The 22,614-nt window shown below is 42.6% G+C and overlaps 1 protein-coding gene across 1 annotated transcript in view; it reads left to right on the top strand.

The window, feature by feature from the left end:
• LOC139414171 (low-density lipoprotein receptor-related protein 1B-like) overlaps positions 1-22,614 on the top strand; it is a 195,784-nt gene that overhangs the window by 161,966 nt on the left and 11,204 nt on the right. Inside the window, exons 76-85 of the mRNA XM_071162057.1 lie at positions 10,774-10,997; positions 11,239-11,345; positions 11,578-11,694; positions 14,851-15,024; positions 15,689-15,814; positions 16,467-16,631; positions 18,182-18,343; positions 18,679-18,853; positions 19,472-19,576; positions 21,162-21,275. Of these exons, the coding sequence (XP_071018158.1) occupies positions 10,774-10,997; positions 11,239-11,345; positions 11,578-11,694; positions 14,851-15,024; positions 15,689-15,814; positions 16,467-16,631; positions 18,182-18,343; positions 18,679-18,853; positions 19,472-19,576; positions 21,162-21,275 (1,469 nt within the window). The remainder of the gene's footprint in view (positions 1-10,773; positions 10,998-11,238; positions 11,346-11,577; positions 11,695-14,850; positions 15,025-15,688; positions 15,815-16,466; positions 16,632-18,181; positions 18,344-18,678; positions 18,854-19,471; positions 19,577-21,161; positions 21,276-22,614) is intronic.

Raw genomic sequence — 22,614 nt, 5'->3', positions numbered from 1 at the left:
TGCAAAATATTTGTTATTGTGAAACAAACAAGAAATAAAAACAGAGAAGTTGAGAGTGCATAACTATTCATCCCCCCCAAAGTCAATACTTTGTAGAGCCACCTTTTGCAGCAATTACAGCTGCAAGTCTCTTGGTAAGTCTCTATAAGCTTGGCACATCTAGCCACTTTGATTTTTGCCCATTCTTCGAGGCAAAACTGCTCCAGCTCCTTCAAGTTGGATGATTTCTGCTGGTGTACAGCAATCTTTAAGTTATACCAGAGATTCTCAATTGGATTGAGGTCTGGGCTTTGACTAGGCCATTCCAAGACATTTAAATGTTTCCCCTTAAACCACTTTAGCAGTATGCTTAGGGTCATTGTCCTGCTGGAAGGTGAACCTCCATCCCAGTCTCAAATCTCTGGAAGACTGAAACAGGTTTCCCCCAAGAATTTCCCTGTATTTAGCGACATCCATCATTCCTTCAATTCTGACCAGTTTCCCAGTCCCTGCCGATGAAAACATCCCCACAACATGATACTCCCACCATCATGGATGGTGTTCTCGTGGTGATGGGAGGTGTTGGGTTTGCGCCAGACGTAGCATTTTCCTTGATGGCCAAAAAGCTCAATTTTAGTCTCATCTGACCAGAGTACCTTCTTCCATATGTTTGGGGAGTCTCCCACATGCCTTTTGGCAAATACCAAATGTGTTTGCTTATTTTTTTCTTTAAGCAATGGCTTTCTTCTGGCCACTCTTCCATAAAGCCCAGCTCCGTGGAGTGTACAACTTTAAGTGGTCCTATGGACAGATATTCCAATCTTCAGGGTTATCTTCTGTCTCTTTGTTGCCTCTCTGATGAATGCCCTCCTTGCCTGGTCTGTGAGTTTTGGTGGGCGGCCCTCTCTTGGCAGGTTTGTTGTGGTGCCATATTCTTTCCATGTTTTAATAAAGGATATAATGGTGCTCCATGGGATGTTCAAAGTTAATGAGATTTTATTTATACCCCAACCCTGATTTGTACTTCTCCATAACTTTGTCCCTGACCTGTTTGGAGAGCTCCTTGGTCTTCATAGTGCCGCTATCTTGGTGGTGACTCTGGGGCCTTTTAGAACAGGTGTATACAGTTGAAGTCGGAACTTTACATACACTTATGTTGGAGTCATTAAAACTCACTCCACAAATTTCTTATTAACAACCTATATTTTTGGCAAGTCGGTTAGGACATCTACTTTGTGCATGATACAAGTCATTTTTCCAACAATTGTTTACAGACAGATTATATCACTTACAATTCAATGTATCACAATTCCAGTGGGTCAGAAGTTTACCTACACTAAGTTGACTGTGCCTTTAAACAGCTTGGAAAATTCCAGAAAATGATGTCATGGCTTTAGAAGCTTCTTCTTCTAATTGACATAATTTGAGACAACTGGAGGTGTACCTGTGGATGTATTTTCAAGGCCTACCTTCAAACTCTGTGCATCTTTGCTTGACATCATGGGAAATGAAAATAAATCAGCCGACACCTCAGAAAAAAAATTGTAGACCTCCACAAGTCTGGTTCATCCTTGGGATCAATTTCTAAATGCCTGAAGGTACCACGTTCATCTGTACAGACAATCGTACGCAAGTATAAACACCATTGAACCATGCAGCCGTCATTCCGCTCAGGAAGGAGACGCGTTCTGTCTCCTAGAGATGAATGTACTTTGGTGCAAAAAGTGCAAATCAATCCCAGAACAACAACAAAGGACCTTGTGAAGATGCTGGAGGAAACAGGTTCAAAAGTATCTATATCCACAGTAAAACAAGTCCTATAATGACATAACCTGAAAGGCCGCTCAGCAAGAAAGAAGCCACTGCTCCAAAATCACCATTAAGATGCCAGACTATGGTTTGCAACTGCACATGGGGACAAAGATCATTCTTTTTGGAGAAATATCCTCTGGTCTGATGAAACAAAAATAGAACTGTTTGACCATAATGACCATCCTTATGTTTGGATGAAAAAGGGGGGGATGCTTGCAATCGGAGGAACACCATCCCAACCGTGAAACAAGGGGGTGGCAGCATCATGTTGTGGGGGTGCTTTGCTGCAGGAGGGACTGGTGCACTTCACAAAATAGATGGCATCATGAGGCAGAAAAATTGTGGCTATATTGAAGCAACTTCTGAAGACAGTCAGGAAGTTAATGCTTCCAAATAGACAATGACCCCAAGCATACTTTCAAAGTTGTGACAAAATGGCTTAAGGACAACAAAGTCAATGTATTGGAGTGGCCATCACAAAGCCCTGACCTCAATCCTATAGAAAATTTGTGGTCAGAACTGAAAAAGCGTGTGCAAGCAAGGAGGCCTACAAACCTGACTTAGTTACACCAGCTCTGTCAGGAGGAATGGGCCACAATTCACCCAACGTATTGTGGGAAACCTGTGTAAGGCTACCCGAAATGTTTGACCCAAGTTAAACAATTTAAAGGCAATGCTACCAAATACTAATATACTGTATGTAAACTTCTGACACACTGGGAATACGATGAAAGAAATAAAAGCTGAAATAAATAATTATCTCTACTATTATTCTGTCATTTCACATTCTTAAAATGAAGTGGTGATCCTAACTGATCTAAGACAGGACATATTTAATAGGATTAAACGTCAGGAATGATGAAAAACTGAGTTTAAATGTATTTGGCTAAGGTGTATGTAAACTTATATATATTTTTTTTTTAAGTTATTTTTTTTCATTTCACTTCACAAATGTGGACTATTTTGTGTATGTCCATTACATGAAGTCCAAATTAAAATGCATTTAAATTACAGTTTGTAATGAATTAAAATAGGAAAAACTTTTGCAAGGCACTGTATAGACAGGTGTGTGCCTTTCCAAATCATGTACAATCAATAGAATTGACCATAGGTGGACACCAATCAAGTTGTAGAAACATCTCAAGAATGATCAATGCAAACAGGATGCACCTGATCTCAATTTCGAATCCCATAGCAAATGGTCTGAATACTCATGTAAATAAGGTATTTTTGTGTTTATTTTTCATAAATTTGCACACATTTCTAAAAACCGGTTTGCTTTTTCATTGTGGGGTATTGTGTGTAGATTGATGTGGGGAAAAAAAATGTAATCAACTTTAGAAAAGGGCTGTAATGTAGCAAAATGTGGAAAAAGTCAAGGGGTCAGAATTCTTTCCGAATGCACTGTAGAATTAGAGACATCGGACAAATAGAGTAAGATATCATCAGCATGCAGGGAGATATGGTGGACTGTCTCTTTGATCGTACTAGGCTAAATGTTCATATTTTGCTAAATGGGCTAGCAGTTATAATTAAAGTGGAAATAGGCTCAGAGTACAACCCTGCCATGTGCATCTTTGTAGGACAATCTCTGGGGCAGTGGAATGGCCAGTCTGGACACTGGGAGTGGGGCCTGTGTATAAGGTGCTGGCCATATTATACTGAAAAAAAATACAAGCACAACAATTTCAATGATTTTACTGAGTTACAGTTCATATAAGAAATCAATCAAGTGAAATAAATCCATTAGGCCCTAATCTATGGACTTCACTTGACTGGGCAGGGGCACAGTCATGGGTGGGGCTGGGAGGGCATAGGCCCACCCACTGGGGAGCCAAGCCCAGCCAATCAGAATGAGTCTTATTACAGACAGAACTACTGTCCGGGTGATCTGTGGCATTGTTTTCTGTGACAAAACTGCACATTTTACAATGGCCTCTTATTGTCCCCAGCGCAAGGTGCACCCGTATAATGATCATGCTGTTTTAATCAGCTTCTTGATATGCCACACCTGTCAGGTGAATTGATTTTCTTGGCAAAGGAGAAATGCTCACTAACAGGGATGTAAACAGATTTGTGCACAACATTTAAGAGAAATAAGCTTTTTGTGCGTCTGGAACATTTCTGGGATCTTTTATTTCAGCTCATGAAACATGGTGTTAGCACTTTATATGTTCTGTTTTTATTTTTGTTCAATATAATGAATGATGACCCGAAGCCAACATGTTCCAAAACAGCCTATTCCACACGGTCAAACACCTTATCTGCATCTAATGAGAGGACAGCGTAAGCTTGGGATTGAGAAGCGGCGGAGTCTGTAATATGGAATAGGCAGTATATGTTGTCTGAGGCCAACCGACCCTTTATGAATCCTGATTGGTCAGAATTAACCAATGATGATATGCAGGTCTCTAGTCTTTTTGACAAGACCTTCACAAGGAGTTTAAAATCGCATTTCAAATTGATAAGGGCCTGTAGCTTGGACATTCAAGTGGGTCCTTGACACCTTTCAATAGCAAGGAAATAATTGCTGTTCTTTTGGTCCCTATGGAATGTCCCAATCTCCAGCGAGTGGTTGATTGAGTCTAGAAATACAGATCCGACTAAATCCCACACAGCCAACAATAATTCAGGAGGGATGACTTGGATTTTGACATTGAATCTAAGGCCGCCTTCAGTCCTGCCGAGGAGATGAGGGCATCTAATAGACTGACTTGATTAACCTCTACGGGATTTGTATTACCATATAATGTTTGTATGTTCTCTATAGCTATGTACTTGAAAATGTATCAATTGACCAATTCGGCACATTTGGGCAGACTTGATACAACATTTTGAACAGTAATGCAATGGTTCATTGGATCAGTCTAAAACTTTGCACATACACTGCTGCTTTCTAGTGGCCAAAATGCAAATTACGCCTAGACTCGTAAGTGATATCATGGCTTTTCTCTTGCATTTCAAAGATGATGGAACAAAACATTTTTGGAAAACGCATGTTTCTTTCTTTGTATTATCTTTTACCAGATCGAATGTGTTATATTCTCCTACATTAATTTCACATTTCCAAACTTCAAAGTGTTTCCTTTCAAATGGTTTCAAGAATATGCATATCCTTGCTTCAGGTCCTGAGCTACAGGCAGTTAGATTTGGACATGTCATTTTAGGCGAAAATTTAAAAAAGGGTCCGATCCTTAAGAGGTTATTAAAATTAGGGAAGGAAGTTCCCAGGAATTAAAAAGGACAACCTCTTCTTAGAGTCTTTAGGAAACTCAGAAGTATACAGATTGGAATAAAAAGTAATGAAAGTATGATTCATTTGGGAGGGAGGGGTACAAAGTTCACCGTTATTGTTCCTAATGACATCAATAGATGACAAATGTTCAGTTTGCGTCAGTTTCATTGCCAAGTGCCTACTCGGTCTATCCGCACTCTCATAGTCATTCTGTCTCGTTTTCAAATGAATAAATTCAGCCCTAGAACTGGTCACCATCTTATTCTCCGTTGTAAATGTTACTTTCCATAATGTATGGGGGCCTACCCTTGGTTGTGCATAAACCTGTAAGAAATCATTAATCATTAATGAAATCATTAATGCCATTCAACATTTTGTTTAAGAATTCCCTACTGCCATTTCTTAAAACCTGTGAATCCTGGAGAAATCTCAAAGTAAATCAATAATGGAGAATGGTCAGATAACAGCATAGTTCAAATCTCTGCATGGGGATGTACATTTCAGAGAAACAGGGGAGGTGAAGACAATCAATTTGTGAGAAAGTCTGATGAGGGGGACAAAATAAGATACTAGGATTAGGATTTGTACTAGGATTTGTTAGGTGCTAGGCATCCACAATGTTCAAGTCATCTAAAAAGGTCTTAATATAATTGGAAGGTGCCCGGAGTGCCAAGAAATTATCACTGGTGGTATTAATAGCAGGATCTAGAGTCAAGTTAAAATCTCCCTCAAGGATGGTCACTGAGTCTGGGAAGTCTAACAATTTAAGCTTCAGGTCTTCAAGAAATGATTTATCATTTGGCGCATAAATGGAAGACAAACATAATGTAGTGCCATTAATAGTAACAGAGGTATAACAATTATGTCTATCAGTGTCTCCACCAGAGACCCCCACCTTCATATTAAGATTAATATTCCTCTTAAGTACAATCATAGCACGTCTGAAATTGATTGATATCAGTGGCTTTCAAATAGCTCTGCTGTAGGAAGGTGAAATCAATATTTTTACGTTGTAAGTACTTTAAACAAGTTAAGTCAAATCATGTCAAAATGTATTTGTCACATGCGCCGATTACAACAAGTGTAGACCGTACAGTGAACTGCTTACTTTCAAGCCCTTAACCAACAATGCAGTTTTAAGAAAAATAAGTGTTAAGTAATAAATAGATAAGTAAAAAATAGTTAAAGAGCAGCAGTAAAATAACAGTAGCGAGGCTATATACAGGGGGTACCGGTACAGAGTCAATGTGGAGGCTATATACAGGGGGTACCGGTACAGAGTCAATGTGGAGGCTATATACAGGGGGTACCGGTACAGAGTCAATGTGGAGGCTATATACAGGGGGTACCGGTACAGAGTCAATGTGGAGACTATATACAGGGGGTACCGGTACAGAGTCAATGTGGAGGCTATATACAGGGGGTACCGGTACCGAGTCAATGTGGAGGCTATATACAGGGGGTACCGGTACAGAGTCAATGTGAAGGCTATATAAAGGGGGTACCGGTACAGAGTCAATGTGAAGGCTTTATACAGGGGATACCGGTACAGAGTCAATGTGGAGGCTATATACAGGGGGTACCGGTACAGAGTCAATGTGCGGGGGAACAGGTTAGTCTATCCATGAGTTCGCTTGAGATGGAAATATATCCAATAGCCTGAGATTTGAAAACACTTTGCACAGAGCTGAGATAGAAATGCTGTTGAGACAGACACATAAAATAAAACATATGACATAAAACCTCAAAATGATTGTGTAGTCGACATTTGTGAATGCATACAAATTCTATAGTATTAAAATATAATTAAAGTAACCAGCAGAAAGAACTTCATAGAAAAGGCCAGTATGCGAGGGGACACAAGGGTTTACCCCCGAGAGAGAGACGGCCAGTAGACCTGAGTTGACAGTCCCTTGGATTCTGACACAATATGTGGAAGCCATGCAAACCTTTCCTGTGCTAGTCTACAAGTGCTGCCCTATCATATGGGCTGCGTAACTAGGCATATATACTTTAAGCCAAACATCTGTAAAGATTTCCAATCTTTTCATTAAGAATCTCTCTCTCGAGCCACCAGTTCAGGTTATAGACCGCACAAAGGTTACACGGACCCATAGAGATGTATAGAGAGCATACTTGCCACTAGACAGGTAAACCCTTTATGGGCTTTGCTACCACATAAGTGATCAATGGCAAAGATCAGAGGTGTGCCCTCTTTACATTTTTATGGAGGCACTGACATTTCTCCAAACAGCCTTTCTCAGCTTGCTCGAAAACTAAATGAGGAAGTCAAGATCGGATCAGAAACAGAGATTCTGAAAGTAACACATGTTAGTTGACAAGTAACTAATAATATTACCCAATAAAAATGTGAAAAAATAATGTGTTACTTTACTCCATTACTCATAAGTAATCTGTGATGGCTGCTGTTTTACATTGTTAGTTTTTTCGTATTGTTTGTAACTCATTTTGGCTGGCTTATCTGTACATTGGCATGACAGAGCAGCTACGTCTGGTAAGACAATGGGCGGAGGGTGTGTGTCTATTTGTCAATAACTGCTGGTGCGCGATGTCAAATATTAAGAAGTCTCAAGGTATTGCTCGCCTGAGGTAGAATACCTCATGTTAAGCTGTATACCACACTATCTACCAATAAAGTTATCATCTACTGTATATTATTCATATCCATCTACATACACCACAAACCGATGATGGCACTAAGACCGCACTCAACGAGATGTATAAGGCCATAAGCAAACAAGAAAATGCTCCTCCAGAAGCGGCAATCCTAGTGGCCGGGGACTTTCATGGAGGCAAACTTAAATCCTTTATACCTCATTTCTACCAGCATATCACATGTGCAACCAGAGGAAAAACAACTCTAGACCACCTTTACTCCACACACAGAGACGCATACAAAGGTCTCCCTCGCCTTCCATTTGGCAAATCTGACCATAATTATATCCTCTTGATTCCTGCTTACAATCAAAAACTAAAGCAAGAAGTACCAGTGACTTGCTCTATACGGAAGTGGTCAGATGACGCGGGTACTACGCAACAGGATTGTTTTGCTAGCATAGACTGCAGTATGTTCCGGGATTCATCCAATGGCATTAAGGAGTATACCACCTCAGTCACTGGCTTCATCAATAAGTGCATCAACTACGTCATCCACCACAGTGAACATACGTACATATCCAAACCAGAAGCCATGGATTACAGGCAACATCCGCACCAAGCTAAAGCTGCCGCTTTCAAGGAGCGGGACACTGATCCAGACACTTTTTAGAAATTCCACTATGCCCTCAGATGAACCATAAAACAAGAAAAGCATCAATACAGGACTACGATTGAATCCTACAACACCGGAACTGACGCTCGTGGGATGTGGCAGGGCTTGACATCTATTATGGACTACAAAGGGTAACCCAGCCGCGAGCTGCCCAGTGACGGGAGTCTACCAGACGAGCTAAATGTCTTTTATGCTCGCTTCGAGGCTTGACTGTAAGGCGCTACAGAGGGTAGTGCGTACGGCCCAGTACATCACTGGGGCCAAGCTTCCTGCCATTCCAATCACCCAAGTCAGAGACTGTTCTCTCTTCTACCGCACCGCAATCGGTACCGAAGCGCCAAGTCTCGGCTCCTTAACAGCTTCTACCCCCAAGCCATAAGACTGATGAACAATTAATGAAATGGCCCCCCGGACTATTTACATTGACATCCCCCCCCCCTTTGTTTTTAGACTGCTGCTACTCACTGTTTATTATCTATGCATAATCACTTTACAAATTACCTCGACTGACCTGTAACCCAGCACATTAATTTGGTACCACTACCCCCTGTATATAGCCTCGTTATTGTTATGTAATTTTCTTGTTACTTTTTCTTACTTTTTTAAACTTGAGTTTATTTAGTGAATATTTTCTTAACCAACCACACAGTTAGAGAAATAGAGTTAAGGGCTTGTAAGTAAGCATTTCACGGTAAGGTCTATTTGTATTCGGCGCATGTGACAAATAAAATGTCCATTTGATATTAAAACCTTTTGGAAATACCTCACAGAAAATATCTGAAATTCTTTGTTATTTGTCCTGAAAGTGCAGCCTTGAATATATCAAATTCGTTTTGATGGTAGCAATTCCAAGTTCCACACACTCATACGACAGCCATGAGTGTAGCAAAGCGAGACAATTTCCTCAGAGGGTCTCTATACTACTTAACTGCTCTGCCTTTGAGACCAGAATAGAAGAGGACCTAACAGCCACTCAATATCTCTGACATTAATTGGTTTGATTTGAGCCCTGGGAAAGGGAGTGAAGGGGACAGAACACAGGAGCAGTGTGACTTCAAAGAGCACTGTAGCACTGATTTGACACTTGAACTGAAATTACACTATATATACAAAAGTATGTGGACACCCCTTCAAATGAGTGGATTCGGCTATTTCAGCCACACCCATTGCTGACTGGTGTATAAAATCAAGCACACAGCCATGCAATCTCCATATACAAGCATTTGTCAGTGGAATGGTCTTACTGAAGAGCTCAGTGACTTTCAACGTAGAACTGTCATAGGATGCCACCTTTCTAACAAGTCAGTTCGTTAAATTTCTGCCCTCCGAGAGCTGCCCCAGTCAACTGTAAGTGCTGTTATTGTGAAGTGGAAACATCTAGGGGCGACAACGGCTCAGCCGCAAAGTTGTAGGCCACACAAGCTCACAGAACGCACGTAGTGCGTAAGAATCATCTGTCCTCGGTTGCAACACTCACTACCGAGTTCCAACTGCCAATGGAACCAACATCACTAAAGTAACTGTTCGTTGGGACGAACTAAAGTTGGGACGAACCAACGAACCAAAGTAACTGTTCATTGGGAGCTTCGTGAAATGGGTTTCCATGGCCCGAGCAGCCGCACATAAGCCTAAGATCACCATGCGCAATGCCAAGCGTCAGCTGGAGTGGTGTAAAGATCGCCTCCTTTGGACTCTGGAGCAGTGGAAACGTGTTTTCGGGAGTGATGAATCACGCTTCACCGTCTGGCAGTCCAACAGACGAATCTGGGTTTGGCGGATGCCAGGAGAATGCTACCTGTCCACTGCACAGTGCCAACTGTAAAGTATGGTGAAGGAGGAATAATGGTCTGGGACTGTTTTTCATAGTTCGGGCTAGGACCCTTAGTTCCAGTGAGGGGTAATCTTAACGCTACAGCACACAATGACAATCTAGACGATTGTGTGCTTCCAACTTCCCCAGAATGGGGAAGGCCCTTTCCTGTTTCAGCATGACAACGCCCTTGTGCACAAAGCGAGGTCCATAAATAAATGGTTTGTCGAGATCGTTGTAGAAGAACTTGATTGACCTGCACAGAGCCCTGACCTCAACCCCATCAAACACCTTTGGGAGGAATTGGAAATCCGGCTGCGAGCCAGGCCTAATTGCCCAACATCCGTGCCCAACATCACTAATGCTCTTGTGGCTGAATGGAAGCAAGTCCCCTGCAGCAACGTTCCAACAGCTGGTAGAAAGCTTTCCCTGAAGAGTGGAGGATGTTATAGCAGCAAAGGGGGGACCAACTCTATATTAATGCCATAGTTTTTGGAATGAGATGTTTGACGAGCTGGTGTCCACATACTTTTGGTCATGTATTGTATTTTGACAGAGAGCGAGAGAAAGGTAGAGAGAGAATGTGTGTGTCTACATGCTTTAAGCTCATGTCAGTAAACGTGTAAACACATTCTTCTTCTCCAGTGTCCTGACTTCAGAAGGCCCAGGGATATATCTGCAGATTGGGTGACCGGCAACATTTACTGGACAGACCACTCCAGGATGCATTGGTTCAGCTACTACAACGCCCACTGGAGGAGGCTCAGATATTCCATCAACGTGGGCCAGCTGGGAGGGACAAACTGCTCTCGTCTCATCACAGACATCGCCGGGGAGCCTTACTCTATCACCGTTAACCCAGCTCGAGGGTAAGGTTAATCCTTACATTAATTACATTTTAGTCAGTTAGCAGATGTTCTTATCAATTGACAATTAGTGCAATCAACTAAAGTTGCTAGATAAAACAACCACATATCAGATTGGCAATTTTGTGACTATATTTTCTCTTTGGGCAGATATACAACAAATTATGCCTGATCCTCTGCCCTGTCCTTATTACCTGCTATAATGACCTATTATTCCTTTACTTACTTCCTGTAATTCCTCTAGGATGATGTACTGGACAGTGGTAGGAGACCACTCCCACATCGAGGAGGCTGCCATGGATGGGTCTATGAGGAGAATCTTAGTGGAGAAGAACCTCAGGAGACCCAGTGGTAGGTGCTCTCGAACTTCTGGTCATGTGACATATAACAATGCCTTCAGGAAGTACCCCTAAGCAGGAAATATGTATATTTATTTTCTACATATCATCTCTATACTAATCAATATCCTGTTTCTTTTAGTGTCGAGTGATACATTTTGATAGAATGCAGCACCTGTCAGAAGCTAAGATTGCTGCACTTTACCACAGCTCATATAGAGTGACTAATATGTTTTACGTCACAGGACTTGCCATCGATTATTTCAACCAGCGTTTGTACTGGGCTGATACAGAGTTGTCTGTGATTGGGAGCGTTCGATTCGATGGATCGGACTCCGTGGTGGTGGTGAGCAGTACACACGGTGAGCAAAGCACAGAAGACACGCGTGTCCTTAACCCTTTACACTCGTTGAAAATGTGCCTATGTGGATAGGGCTAAATTGAAATGTTTCCTACCGAAGACATGGAGAGCATATGCATAACCATGGTAGCAATTAAAAGGGAACCGTTTGGAGATTATGGGAAAGTTATTAGACTGAAGGCGATGACACAACAGTTCACCTAACACAAGACTGAATCCAAACATTACACTGTTCATTTTATGGGCATTTTACAATTTTTGTTGATAACTAAATCTAAAAATGCTCTGGATAAATTCAGTAACATGAGAATATTCTTGGAAAATTTGGGATAGGTGCAACATAAGACAAAAAAAATGACGGGTTTGAGTGAGAGGTCTTACTGGTGTTTCCGACTGGTCACACACCTCTCCAAAGTGTGCAGAGATTGTAATCTGGGTCAGGTGGGCATGGTTGGTTGAAAGCTTGTTCTATTGCCAACATGACGAGCTAAATTATAAAATACGAGGCAATTCAGAGAAGCAAATCGTACATTTCAAACCGGGTATGACGCCATGTCATCTTGTAAACTGTACATCAAACATAGTGATCATAAACGTTGACACTGTATATTACATGAGTTTTATGATATGGAAATGTGAAGCGCGCATTTGGACTTACAGGTGTTTTGGCATCAAAGCAAGTATTTTTTTTTTATAACCCTCAACATCTCGTCTTTCAAAACACATTGATTCATCTTAATTTACAGCATTTCCCTCGCCCAAAAATGTGCTAAAGTTGCCCAATTAGCGGGAGGGATGGGGGAAACGTATCGTGTGTGGTGCGCAAGTTCAGAGTGGCTGTCAGTAAAGAGCTCTGACGTCATGTACTGTATAGCATGTTACTGTACAGCCTGTATAGCATGTTAATGTTACTGTACATCCTGTATAGTATGTTAATGTTACTGTACAGCCTGTATAGCATGTTAATGTTACTGTACAGCCTGTATAGTATGTTAATGTTACTGTACATCCTGTATAGCATGTTAATGTTACTGTACGGCCTGTATAGTATGTTAATGTTACTGTACGGCCTGTATAGCATGTTAATGTTACTGTACGGCCTGTATAGCATGTTAATGTTACTGTACGGCCTGTATAGCATGTTAATGTTACTGTACGGCCTGTATAGCATGTTAATGTTACTGTACGGCCTGTATAGCATGTTAATGTTACTGTACGGCCTGTATAGCATGTTAATGTTACTGTACGGCCTGTATAGCATGTTAATGTTACTGTACGGCCTGTATAGCATGTTAATGTTACTGTACGGCCTGTATAGCATGTTAATGTTACTGTACGGCCTGTATAGCATGTTAATGTTACTGTACGGCCTGTATAGCATGTTAATGTTACTGTACGGCCTGTATAGCATGTTACTGTTACTGTACAGCCTGTATAGCATGTTACTGTTACTGTACAGCCTGTATAGCATGTTACTGTTACTGTACAGCCTGTATAGCATGTTACTGTTACTGTACAGCCTGTATAGCATGCTAATGTTACTGTACAGCCTGTATAGCATGTTAATGTTACTGTACAGCCTGTATAGCATGTTAATGTTACTGTACAGCCTGTATAGCATGTTAATGTTACTGTACAGCCTGTATAGCATGTTAATGTTACTGTACAGCCTGTATAGCATGTTAATGTTACTGTACAGCATGTATAGCATGTTACTGTTACTGTACAGCCTGTATATCATGTTAATGTTACTGTACAGCCTGTATAGCATGTTAATGTTACTGTACAGCCTGTATAGCATGTTAATGTTACTGTACAGCCTGTATAGCATGTTAATGTTACTGTACAGCCTGTATAGCATGTTAATGTTACTGTACAGCCTGTATAGCATGTTAATGTACAGCATGTATAGCATGTTACTGTTACTGTACAGCCTGTATAGCATGTTAATGTTACTGTACAGCCTGTATAGCATGTTACTGTTACTGTACAGCCTGTATAGCATGTTAATGTTACTGTACAGCCTGTATAGCATGTTAATGTTACTGTACAGCCTGTATAGCATGTTACTGTTACTGTACAGCCTGTATAGCATGTTAATGTCACTGTACAGCCTGTATAGCATGTTAATGTTACTGTACAGCCTGTATAGCATGTTAATGTTACTGTACAGCCTGTATAGTATGTTAATGTTACTGTACAGCCTGTATAGCATGTTAATGTTACTGTACAGCCTGTATAGCATGTTAATGTTACTGTACAGCCTGTATAGCATGTTAATGGTACTGTACAGCCTGTATAGCATGTTAATGTTACTGTACAGCCTGTATAGCATGTTCATGTTACTGTACATCCTGTATAGCATGTTACTGTACAGCCTGTATAGCATGTTAATGTTACTGTACAGCCTGTATAGCATGTTACTGTTACTGTACAGCCTGTATAGCATGTTACTGTTACTGTACAGCCTGTATAGCATGTTAATGTTACTGTACAGCCTGTATAGCATGTTAATATTACTGTACAGCCTGTATAGCATGTTAATGTTACTGTACAGCCTGTATAGCATGTTACTGTTACTGTACAGCCTGTATAGCATGTTAATGTTACTGTACAGCCTGTATAGCATGTTATTGTTACTGTACAGCCTGTATAGTATGTTAATGTTACTGTACAGCCTGTATAGCATGTTAATGTTACTGTACAGCCTGTATAGCATGTTAATGGTACTGTACAGCCTGTATAGCATGTTAATGTTACTGTACAGCCTGTATAGCATGTTAATGTTACTGTACATCCTGTATAGCATGTTAATGTTATTGTACATCCTGTATAGCATGTTAATGTTAGTGTACAGCCACTTCTTTCCAATGTAGACGCTTATCAGTGTCCAAATCTGCCATTTTCAACTCGTATACAGATACGAGTGTAAAGGGCTACTCTGCAGGCTGCATCTTCTTTTAATTGTCCACTCCCTCAAGTTGTTGTCATTCTTATCAAATGCGCTCGGCGCGTCCCTTCAAGGGTGGAGGGTAGAGCAATAGAACATTTTGCTGAATATTATTTTATATTATTTGGAATTCAGATGAATTATTGAGGGTCCCATTTTCTCCCTTACTCGTCGTGTTACGGTTGTTTCCAATTGCTCTGTCCCAAGGTCTTTCCCAGCCTGTAAGGATTGATATCTTTGAGGACTATATCTATGGGATCGGGATGAGGAATGATGTCTTCCGGGTCCATAAGTATGGAAAACAGCCAATGGAACGTCTCCATCTGGGGGTAGAGAGACCCTCCATTATCTTGGTCCTCCACCGATTCAAACAGCAAGACGGTAGGCTAACAATCACCTTAACAATCGCTTTCGCTTTCCCCATTCTCTCTCTCTCTCTCTCTCTCTCTCTCTCTCTCTCTCTCTCTCTCTCTCTCTCTCTCTCTCTCTCTCTCTCTCTCTCTCTGTCTCACTCACTCTGTCTGTCTGTGTTTGTCTCTCTCTCTTTCCCCTCTCTCTCTGGCTCCCTTTCCTCTCCTATTCACTCTCGCCAATGACTACTGGCAGTTGTTTGTTTACTGTCGTCTGGTTCTGTGGATGTTCTGTGAGAGTTGAATGGCAATGTAGTCATCTGTTTGGTGGGAACTGTACTGCATGCCTCTGTATGCCACTTCTGAGGGCCAGTTGAGGCCCTTCCTGATGCATCATTATCCCTGGCTTCGGCCCAGAGGATCACACTGTTATTCCCTTTCAGTTTAACACAATCAAAAGGATCTCATGTTTGACTTTGAAAAGTTTGAGCCTTTCGTCATGACAGAACGGGATTTTCTCTTAGTGTGTGTCGTCTTGATGTTCATTATTTTGTCCGTGTTACATAGTGTCAAATGAACAGACAAGCACAGAATTTCCTCACTGCAACCAGCCGGGTCCACTCAACGTACTACGTACTGCACTCCACAAACTCACAGACCCTGCTTTCTAACCTTTGTCCCATTGGCCGTGTCAGTGTCCAATCCGTGCCTAAGGATGGGCTGTGATTTCCTGTGTCTACTCAACCCTGCCGGAGCCAGCTGTTTCTGTCCTGAGGGGACCACGCTAATAAACAGGACCTGTAGGGACACCAACACATCAGGTACAGTAGGACACCAATGTGTTGGGTGCAGTACGCCTACCTGTCAACCAGCTAGCTATTCAATGAGCAGGGACACTCAGTACAGTAGGCTGCAGGGACACCAGCATCCCAGGAGAGTAGGCTACAGGGACACGAACCTCTCAGTACAATAGGGTGCAGGGATACTAACATCTCAATAGAGTAGGTTGCAGGGACACTAACATCCCAGGACAGTAGGCTACAGGGACACTAACCTCTCAGTACAGTAGGCTGCAGGGATACTAACATCTCAATAGAGTAGGTTGCAGGGACACTAACATCCCAGGACAGTAGGCTACAGGGACACTAACCTCTCAGTACAGTAGGCTGCAGGGATACTAACATCTCAATAGAGTAGGTTGCAGGGACACTAACATCTCAGTGCAGTAGGCCTGGTCAACCTGCAATACTTTCATTTGATCCAACTGAGGCTGGATCTTTCAGATGCTGAGTAAATTGGAGTGAAAAGTGAAGGTACCATGCAAGCAGTCGTGCATAGAATAGTCAGTGAAGCCCATGTGAGTTCCAGCCTTTTACAAAGTTGAGTTAATCCACTCATTAGATATTAATGGGAGCAGGTCAAGGTTGCCATGGTTTCAATCTTAACACGTGGGCCTACATCATTTGCTTTCAGGAGAGCTGTGTCGCCCCGCCTGCGAGAACGGAGGACGATGCATCACCAACGAGAAGGGGGAGCTGCGGTGCTACTGCTGGCCAAATTTCTCCGGGGAGCGCTGTGAAGTGAACCACTGTAAAAACTACTGTCAGAATGGGGGCACATGCTCAGGCTCTTCCATAGGTAAGCCCCTTCTGCTACATGTGTGTGTGTGTGTGTGTGTGTGTGTGTGTGTGTGTGTGTGTGTATGTGGCCATGCTCCCTGCTCTTCCACTGGGACCTCCAGGACAGGAGAGGGCGCTCATCCATCCGTGACTGTGGGAAATGAGAGTTGGGACCAAGGCCCCTGTCCTGACAGCCAATGAGATCCGGCCCACAGATGCCAGTTCTGCTGCAGGATTGATCATCTGCTTCTAAATAACTATCGCTCTACGTCACGTGTCAAACTTCTTCCACGGAGGGCTGTGTCCCTGCAGGTTTTCATTCCTCCCCTGTACTAGATGGATCAATTAAGGTCACTGATTAGCTAGGAACTCCCCACACCTGGTTGTCTAGATCTTAATTGGACACCAATGTAATGGAAATAACTCAAATCAGCAGACACTCCATGGAATGAGTTTGAATCCCCTGCTTTATGTACTTATTGATTGGACATTAGTGCATTTTTTTTTGGTTTGTTGCCAGTGCCTCCTGTGTCAGGAAGCCATAGGAAAGTGCAGTGAAAATATCTTAGTTTGACGACCCCTGAGAGATGTGAGCTGTAGATGTATCTGAAAACACAAGTATGTACGGCCCCCACTTTGGTATTGCATTAGCGGGGACGTTGACGGTAGCACCATGAATATGCAAGACACGCTTAATGCTGTGGCATTGCTATCCATTTTTGAACAGTTGTTAAAGCACATTAAAGTCCCCAAAGTCCAGGTCCCCTGTTCCGTTACAGTAAATGAATAGTGAGGTTGTTTTTCTCTCTCTCTCTCTTCAGAATAAACTATTGAGAGTGGAGATATAAATAAATGGCACGGGTCAAGCTCCTCTCTTTTCTTTCTCCTCTAAGGACATTTTTGGGAGGAGTTTGAAGCGAGGAAATGAGGTGGTCAAATATTCATGCGTGAAATGACAGTTAAATGTTAGTGTTGGCATGGCGATATCAATAACAACTTGCCTCTTAGCTGACAGATGGAACAGCGGGAGAAAGAACGTCAGACACACACACACGCACGCGAACACACACACACACACACACAGTAAGTTTCTATTCATCCCAGTCAGGAGCGGGCAGCAGATGTTGTATTTCAGATGTAAGCTCTCCAAGCGGTCATAGGACCAGTGTGAAACTAGTTGAAATCCATCCAGTGCAGATAGACATGGCTGTTTAGAAAACATTGGACCTTGGGACTCTCTTTGTGGGCATCACCTTTGTGTGTAATGTGAGAGAAATCACATCTGCCTTGTATTTGCTTGCTTCTCCATTATGACGTTAGACAGGGGACATGCTGGTGATTATTGTTATCAGCAACACAATTGTTTGCCTCTCTCTCTCTCTCTCTCTCTCTCTCTCTCTCTCTCTCTCTCTCTCTCTCTCTCTCTCTCTCTCTCTCTCTCTCTCTCTCTCTCTCTCTCTCTCTCTCTCTCTCTCTCTCTCTCTCTCTCTCTCTCTCTCTCTCTCTCTCTCTCTCTCTCTCTCTCTCTCTCTCTCTCTCTCTCTCTCTCTCTCTCTCTCTCTCTCTCAGGGAGGCCTACATGTCGTTGTGCTGTGGGGTTCACAGGACCGGTCTGTGAGAGGAAGGTGTGTGATAACTACTGTCTGAATGGCGGCACCTGTGACGTCAGCAAGGGGAACCAGCCAGTGTGTCGCTGTATGGCCGAGTACACTGGGGAGCGTTGTCTCTACCGTGAGTCAGACACACACGAACACACAAAGATTTAACCTGTTTTATGACAAGCAATCAATCAATACTTCATGTTGCGTTCAGTCTCCGCAATGAGAAGAGAGGGGTTTGTGGTTTCCACCATTACCACAACACTAAAGATGAGTTGGGATATTTTGTTGGTCTCCTCCACCCTCTCCGTGGTGGTTTAAAATCAGTTTGATAGGAAAATCACTTCAAAAGATACTTTCTTGCGACAGCTCAGTTTCAAGGGCTGAACAAATTGATGTTACGCCGATTGATACAGTGGAAGACCAGGAATTAATAAATAAGCTTGTTTTTCTCCACCTTGGTTCCAGATATCTGCCATCACTTCTGTACCAATTCGAAGGCATGTACTCTGTCGAGCAAGAGCCACGTGGAGTGTGTGTGCTCAACCAGATATGAGGGAGTGAAATGTGAAGTGGACAGATGCCTCCAGTGTCGAGGGGCACCGTGCATTGTCAACCCGGAGACAGACGACGTGTCCTGCAAGTAAGCGTCATCTGAGTAGATAGTCCAGATAGTATGACCATCTGTAAAGATGGACTTTCAACAAACTATCTGTTGATGAACAACTACTTGTCAAGGTTAAGGTAAGAACAGGGATTAGGGTTAGGATTAGTTTAGGGTTAGGATTAGTTTAGGGTTAGGTTTAGTTTAGGGTTAGGATTAGTTTAGGGTTAGGATTAGTTTAGGGTTAGAATTCGTTTAGGGTTAGGATTCGTTTAGGGTTAGGATTAGTTTAGGGTTAGGATTCGTTTAGGGTTAGGATTCGTTTAGGGTTAGGATTAGGGTTTGATAGTTAGTTGACATGTTACTGATAGTCTGTGGATATCCAAACAATGTTACCGACTAGAATTACTAGAATGGAACATTTGACTGATACTACTTATTGGTACACTCAATAAGGCCGGTCCACCCGTCACAGAACATTGACTTGAAAGGAATATCCGTTCTAGTAATTATATTTCTGTGGATGCTACCACATGTCAGCATTCTCCTGTCTCCATGGTTCAGGGTTTGCACCATAGAATAAGGCACAAGGCGTTATAAATGCATTAGACATATGCTTGTAATGCTTTATGAAGTCATCCCTTCCTTTCCTTACAGCTGCAGTAACGGTAGAGTTGACGCCACCTGTCAGCTGTGTGATGGATACTGTTACAACGGAGGAACCTGTCGCCAGGACCCCGAGACCAGTCTGCCGTTCTGCCAGTAAGTCAGCTCAATTTTCTTTTCTTTTTTTTCTAGCGATTCTATGGCTTTCAATTGAGCAGGTTGTCGTCATCAGATTTCTCAAGAACGTACTGTACATCTCTTTGGCTGTTATTTACACTGGCAGCCCAATTCTGCTATTTTGGAAATAGATCTGATCTGATTGGTCAAAAGACCAATTAGAATTGGGCTGCCTGTGTAAACGCAGCCATTGTGTTTGTCTTCGTTCTGCTTTCAGTTGTATCACACACGCACACATCACTGATACAATTAGTGGTATTGGAAGTGGTTGTGTGGTTTTGCTGTGAGAGACAGAGCAGGTAATGTAGCAGAGACTGGATTAGACCCAGGCTACTAAAATGGGAACAATAGTAGAAAACCACGAGGTCTCACAATGAGGTGGCATATTTCCACGTTTTTTCCAAGATTAAAGGGTTTGTTTTCCTTTTTCTCTTGCAAACGATAGGATCTCCTGCATTAAAGTATCCAGAGGCGTTTTGGTTGTGTTTGTTTCTGGGGCTTGCATCACTCTCAAGACGCTTTTCAAAGTTGATCAACCCTTAGTTACATCATCCATTTTTGGACTTTTTGGAATGAATCATGCTCAGTATTAGACATGTGTTAAAGTCTGCATAGCCAAATTAATAACATATACCCATTGATGTTTGAATAATATAACTTATAAATGCCTCATGAGCTTAGTTTAACTGTCGTACCCCATCAGAACCTAAACTATAATCGTATTTTACTCCAATGTTTGTAAACAATGTAAATGTAAACAAACCGTATGTCCTTAAAACATTGTTAGACTATAATTGTGGCCTCATGGACGGTCAGCTCTTGCGTCCGTAGTTCTGTCTATGAATTTGAGAGTGGTTACATTTCTCCAGGCCCATCCCTTAGCCTATTACCAAAACAGAGGTGGGGTGGGTGCTTTGTTATTGTTTCAAATAAGGACTCTAGCTTTAAACTGTATGCCTCGATACTGTACATACCACCGTCTCCTATACTACAGCTTTGAATCAGCGGTTTCCCGCTCGTTGTTTTTGTTCGTTTTTTTTTTTCTTCTCTTTTATCTTTACGGCATCCAATTGCTTGTTTCATTGGGTCGGTGGTGGACAAAGACCACACGTACCTAGAAGGCTATATGTGTCATGCTATAGATCTCAAACAACAATCTGTAGGCTATTCCTATGGTTTCACTTTTTTTAGCTCCCACTTGGCGTGACATTGGATGGATTTGCTTGCCATGACGCTTTGTTTTCTCACCTGAACACACACACACACACACACACACACACACACATCCTATGTAAACACTAGGATGGAATAGGGCCTAGCTCCATCTGTTCGATTTCATACTCTGTATCCTCCAATAGCCCGAGCTGGTGGACTGTGAGAATGTATTGTGCTCTTATCTTCTTTTATCAGTGTGTCCAAAATGCCACTCTATTCCATATGTGGGCCCCCTGGTCAAAAGGAGTGCACTATGTAGGGAATAGGGTGCCATTTCAGACCCAGACTTTGTCTCTGTGTCCCTCAATATATGATTTGTTCATGTGGCGATCATTTCTCTGTGCTGCAGCTGCACGCCTGGGTTCTTGAACCAGCGCTGTGACCAGCGGGACAATCCGTGTGATAACTACTGTCAGAATAAAGGGATTTGCACGTTAACTGCCTTAAACAAACCCAAGTGCAAGTAGGTCTGACTTTTACCCCTCCTCTCTTCCCTGACTCCCTTTCCCCTCCTCCCTCCCTCCTCTCTTCCTCATCTCCTTCCCTCCTCCTCTCCCGCCATTTCCCGAGACCAGCCCTCACTGTCTCACTTTCCAGCAGCGTCCACTCTGCACATCACTCCCCGACTCAGACTCTCACCAGTACGTCTGTCTGTTGTCCAACATGCTGTGCGATATAACTCCTTACCACACATGTTCCTCGTCCCCGTCACTCACAGCACAAACGCACCCGACGTTTCTCTCTTTGCACTGGCCTCTCAATACAGGTGGTGAAAACAGGATAATAACCCGGTCTTTCTGCAGCTGAACATACTCCCAAGCAACCAACGGTGTGATTATATAGGTCAGCTACAAGCTGTCATTCCCTTCAGGACTATGATTCATGTGGTACCTGCAGCGAGCCACGGTCCCTCTAATGAAACTTTGATTAAATACTGCTTACAGTCCATTTAATATTAGCTAATATCATTTCATCATCATGCGATCACCCTTGTCAGATTCCCCATATAGTGTAATTGCATGTCTTCCTATCCTCTGGGCAAGGGAGGGGAAGGAGGTAACTACTAATGGATCACTGTCTCTGGATTACATCCTAAACCGTTCTGCGTCCCATATAGCACCCTATTCCCTACATAGTGCGCCACTTTTGACCAGATTCCTATGGGCCGCTATGGGCTCGAGTCAAAAGTAGTGCAACATACAGGAAATAGGGTGCCATGTGGGTTGCACACTTCGTGTGAGATTATGCTTATTTTCTTTAACTCGATGCGGGAATGAATTATGCATGCATGTTCCCTGAGACTTTAACAAATGAGGAGATGAGATTAAGAGATGTGTGCGTGTCACAGGAGGCTGCTGAGGGGAGGATGGCTCATAATAATGACCGGAACTGCGCAAATGGAATGGCAGGTAGCCTCGCGTTGGGCCAGTAACCGAAAGGTTGCTTGATCAAATCCCCGAGCTGACATGGTAAAAATCTGCCGTTCTGCCCCTGAGCAAGGCAGTTAACCCACTGTTCCCCGGGCGCCGAAGACGTGGATGTCAATTTAAGGCAGCCCCCCGCACCTCTGATTCAGAGGGGTTGGGTTAAATGCAAAGGACACTTTTCAGTTGAATGCATTCAGTTGTACAACTGACTAGATATCCCCCTTAGAGGTCGACCGATTATGATTTTGCATCGCCGATACCGTTTTTTGGTGGACCAAAAAAGCCGATACCGATTAATCTGCCGATATTTATATATACAGTGGGGCAAAAAAGTATTTAGTCAGCCACCAATTGTGCAAGTTCTCCCACTTAAAA

This window comes from Oncorhynchus clarkii, chromosome 7 (genome assembly GCF_045791955.1).
Source record: "Oncorhynchus clarkii lewisi isolate Uvic-CL-2024 chromosome 7, UVic_Ocla_1.0, whole genome shotgun sequence".
NCBI lineage: Eukaryota > Metazoa > Chordata > Actinopteri > Salmoniformes > Salmonidae > Oncorhynchus > Oncorhynchus clarkii.
The sequence above is the reverse complement of the archived record's forward strand: the minus strand, read 5'-3'. Positions and strand labels throughout refer to the sequence as shown.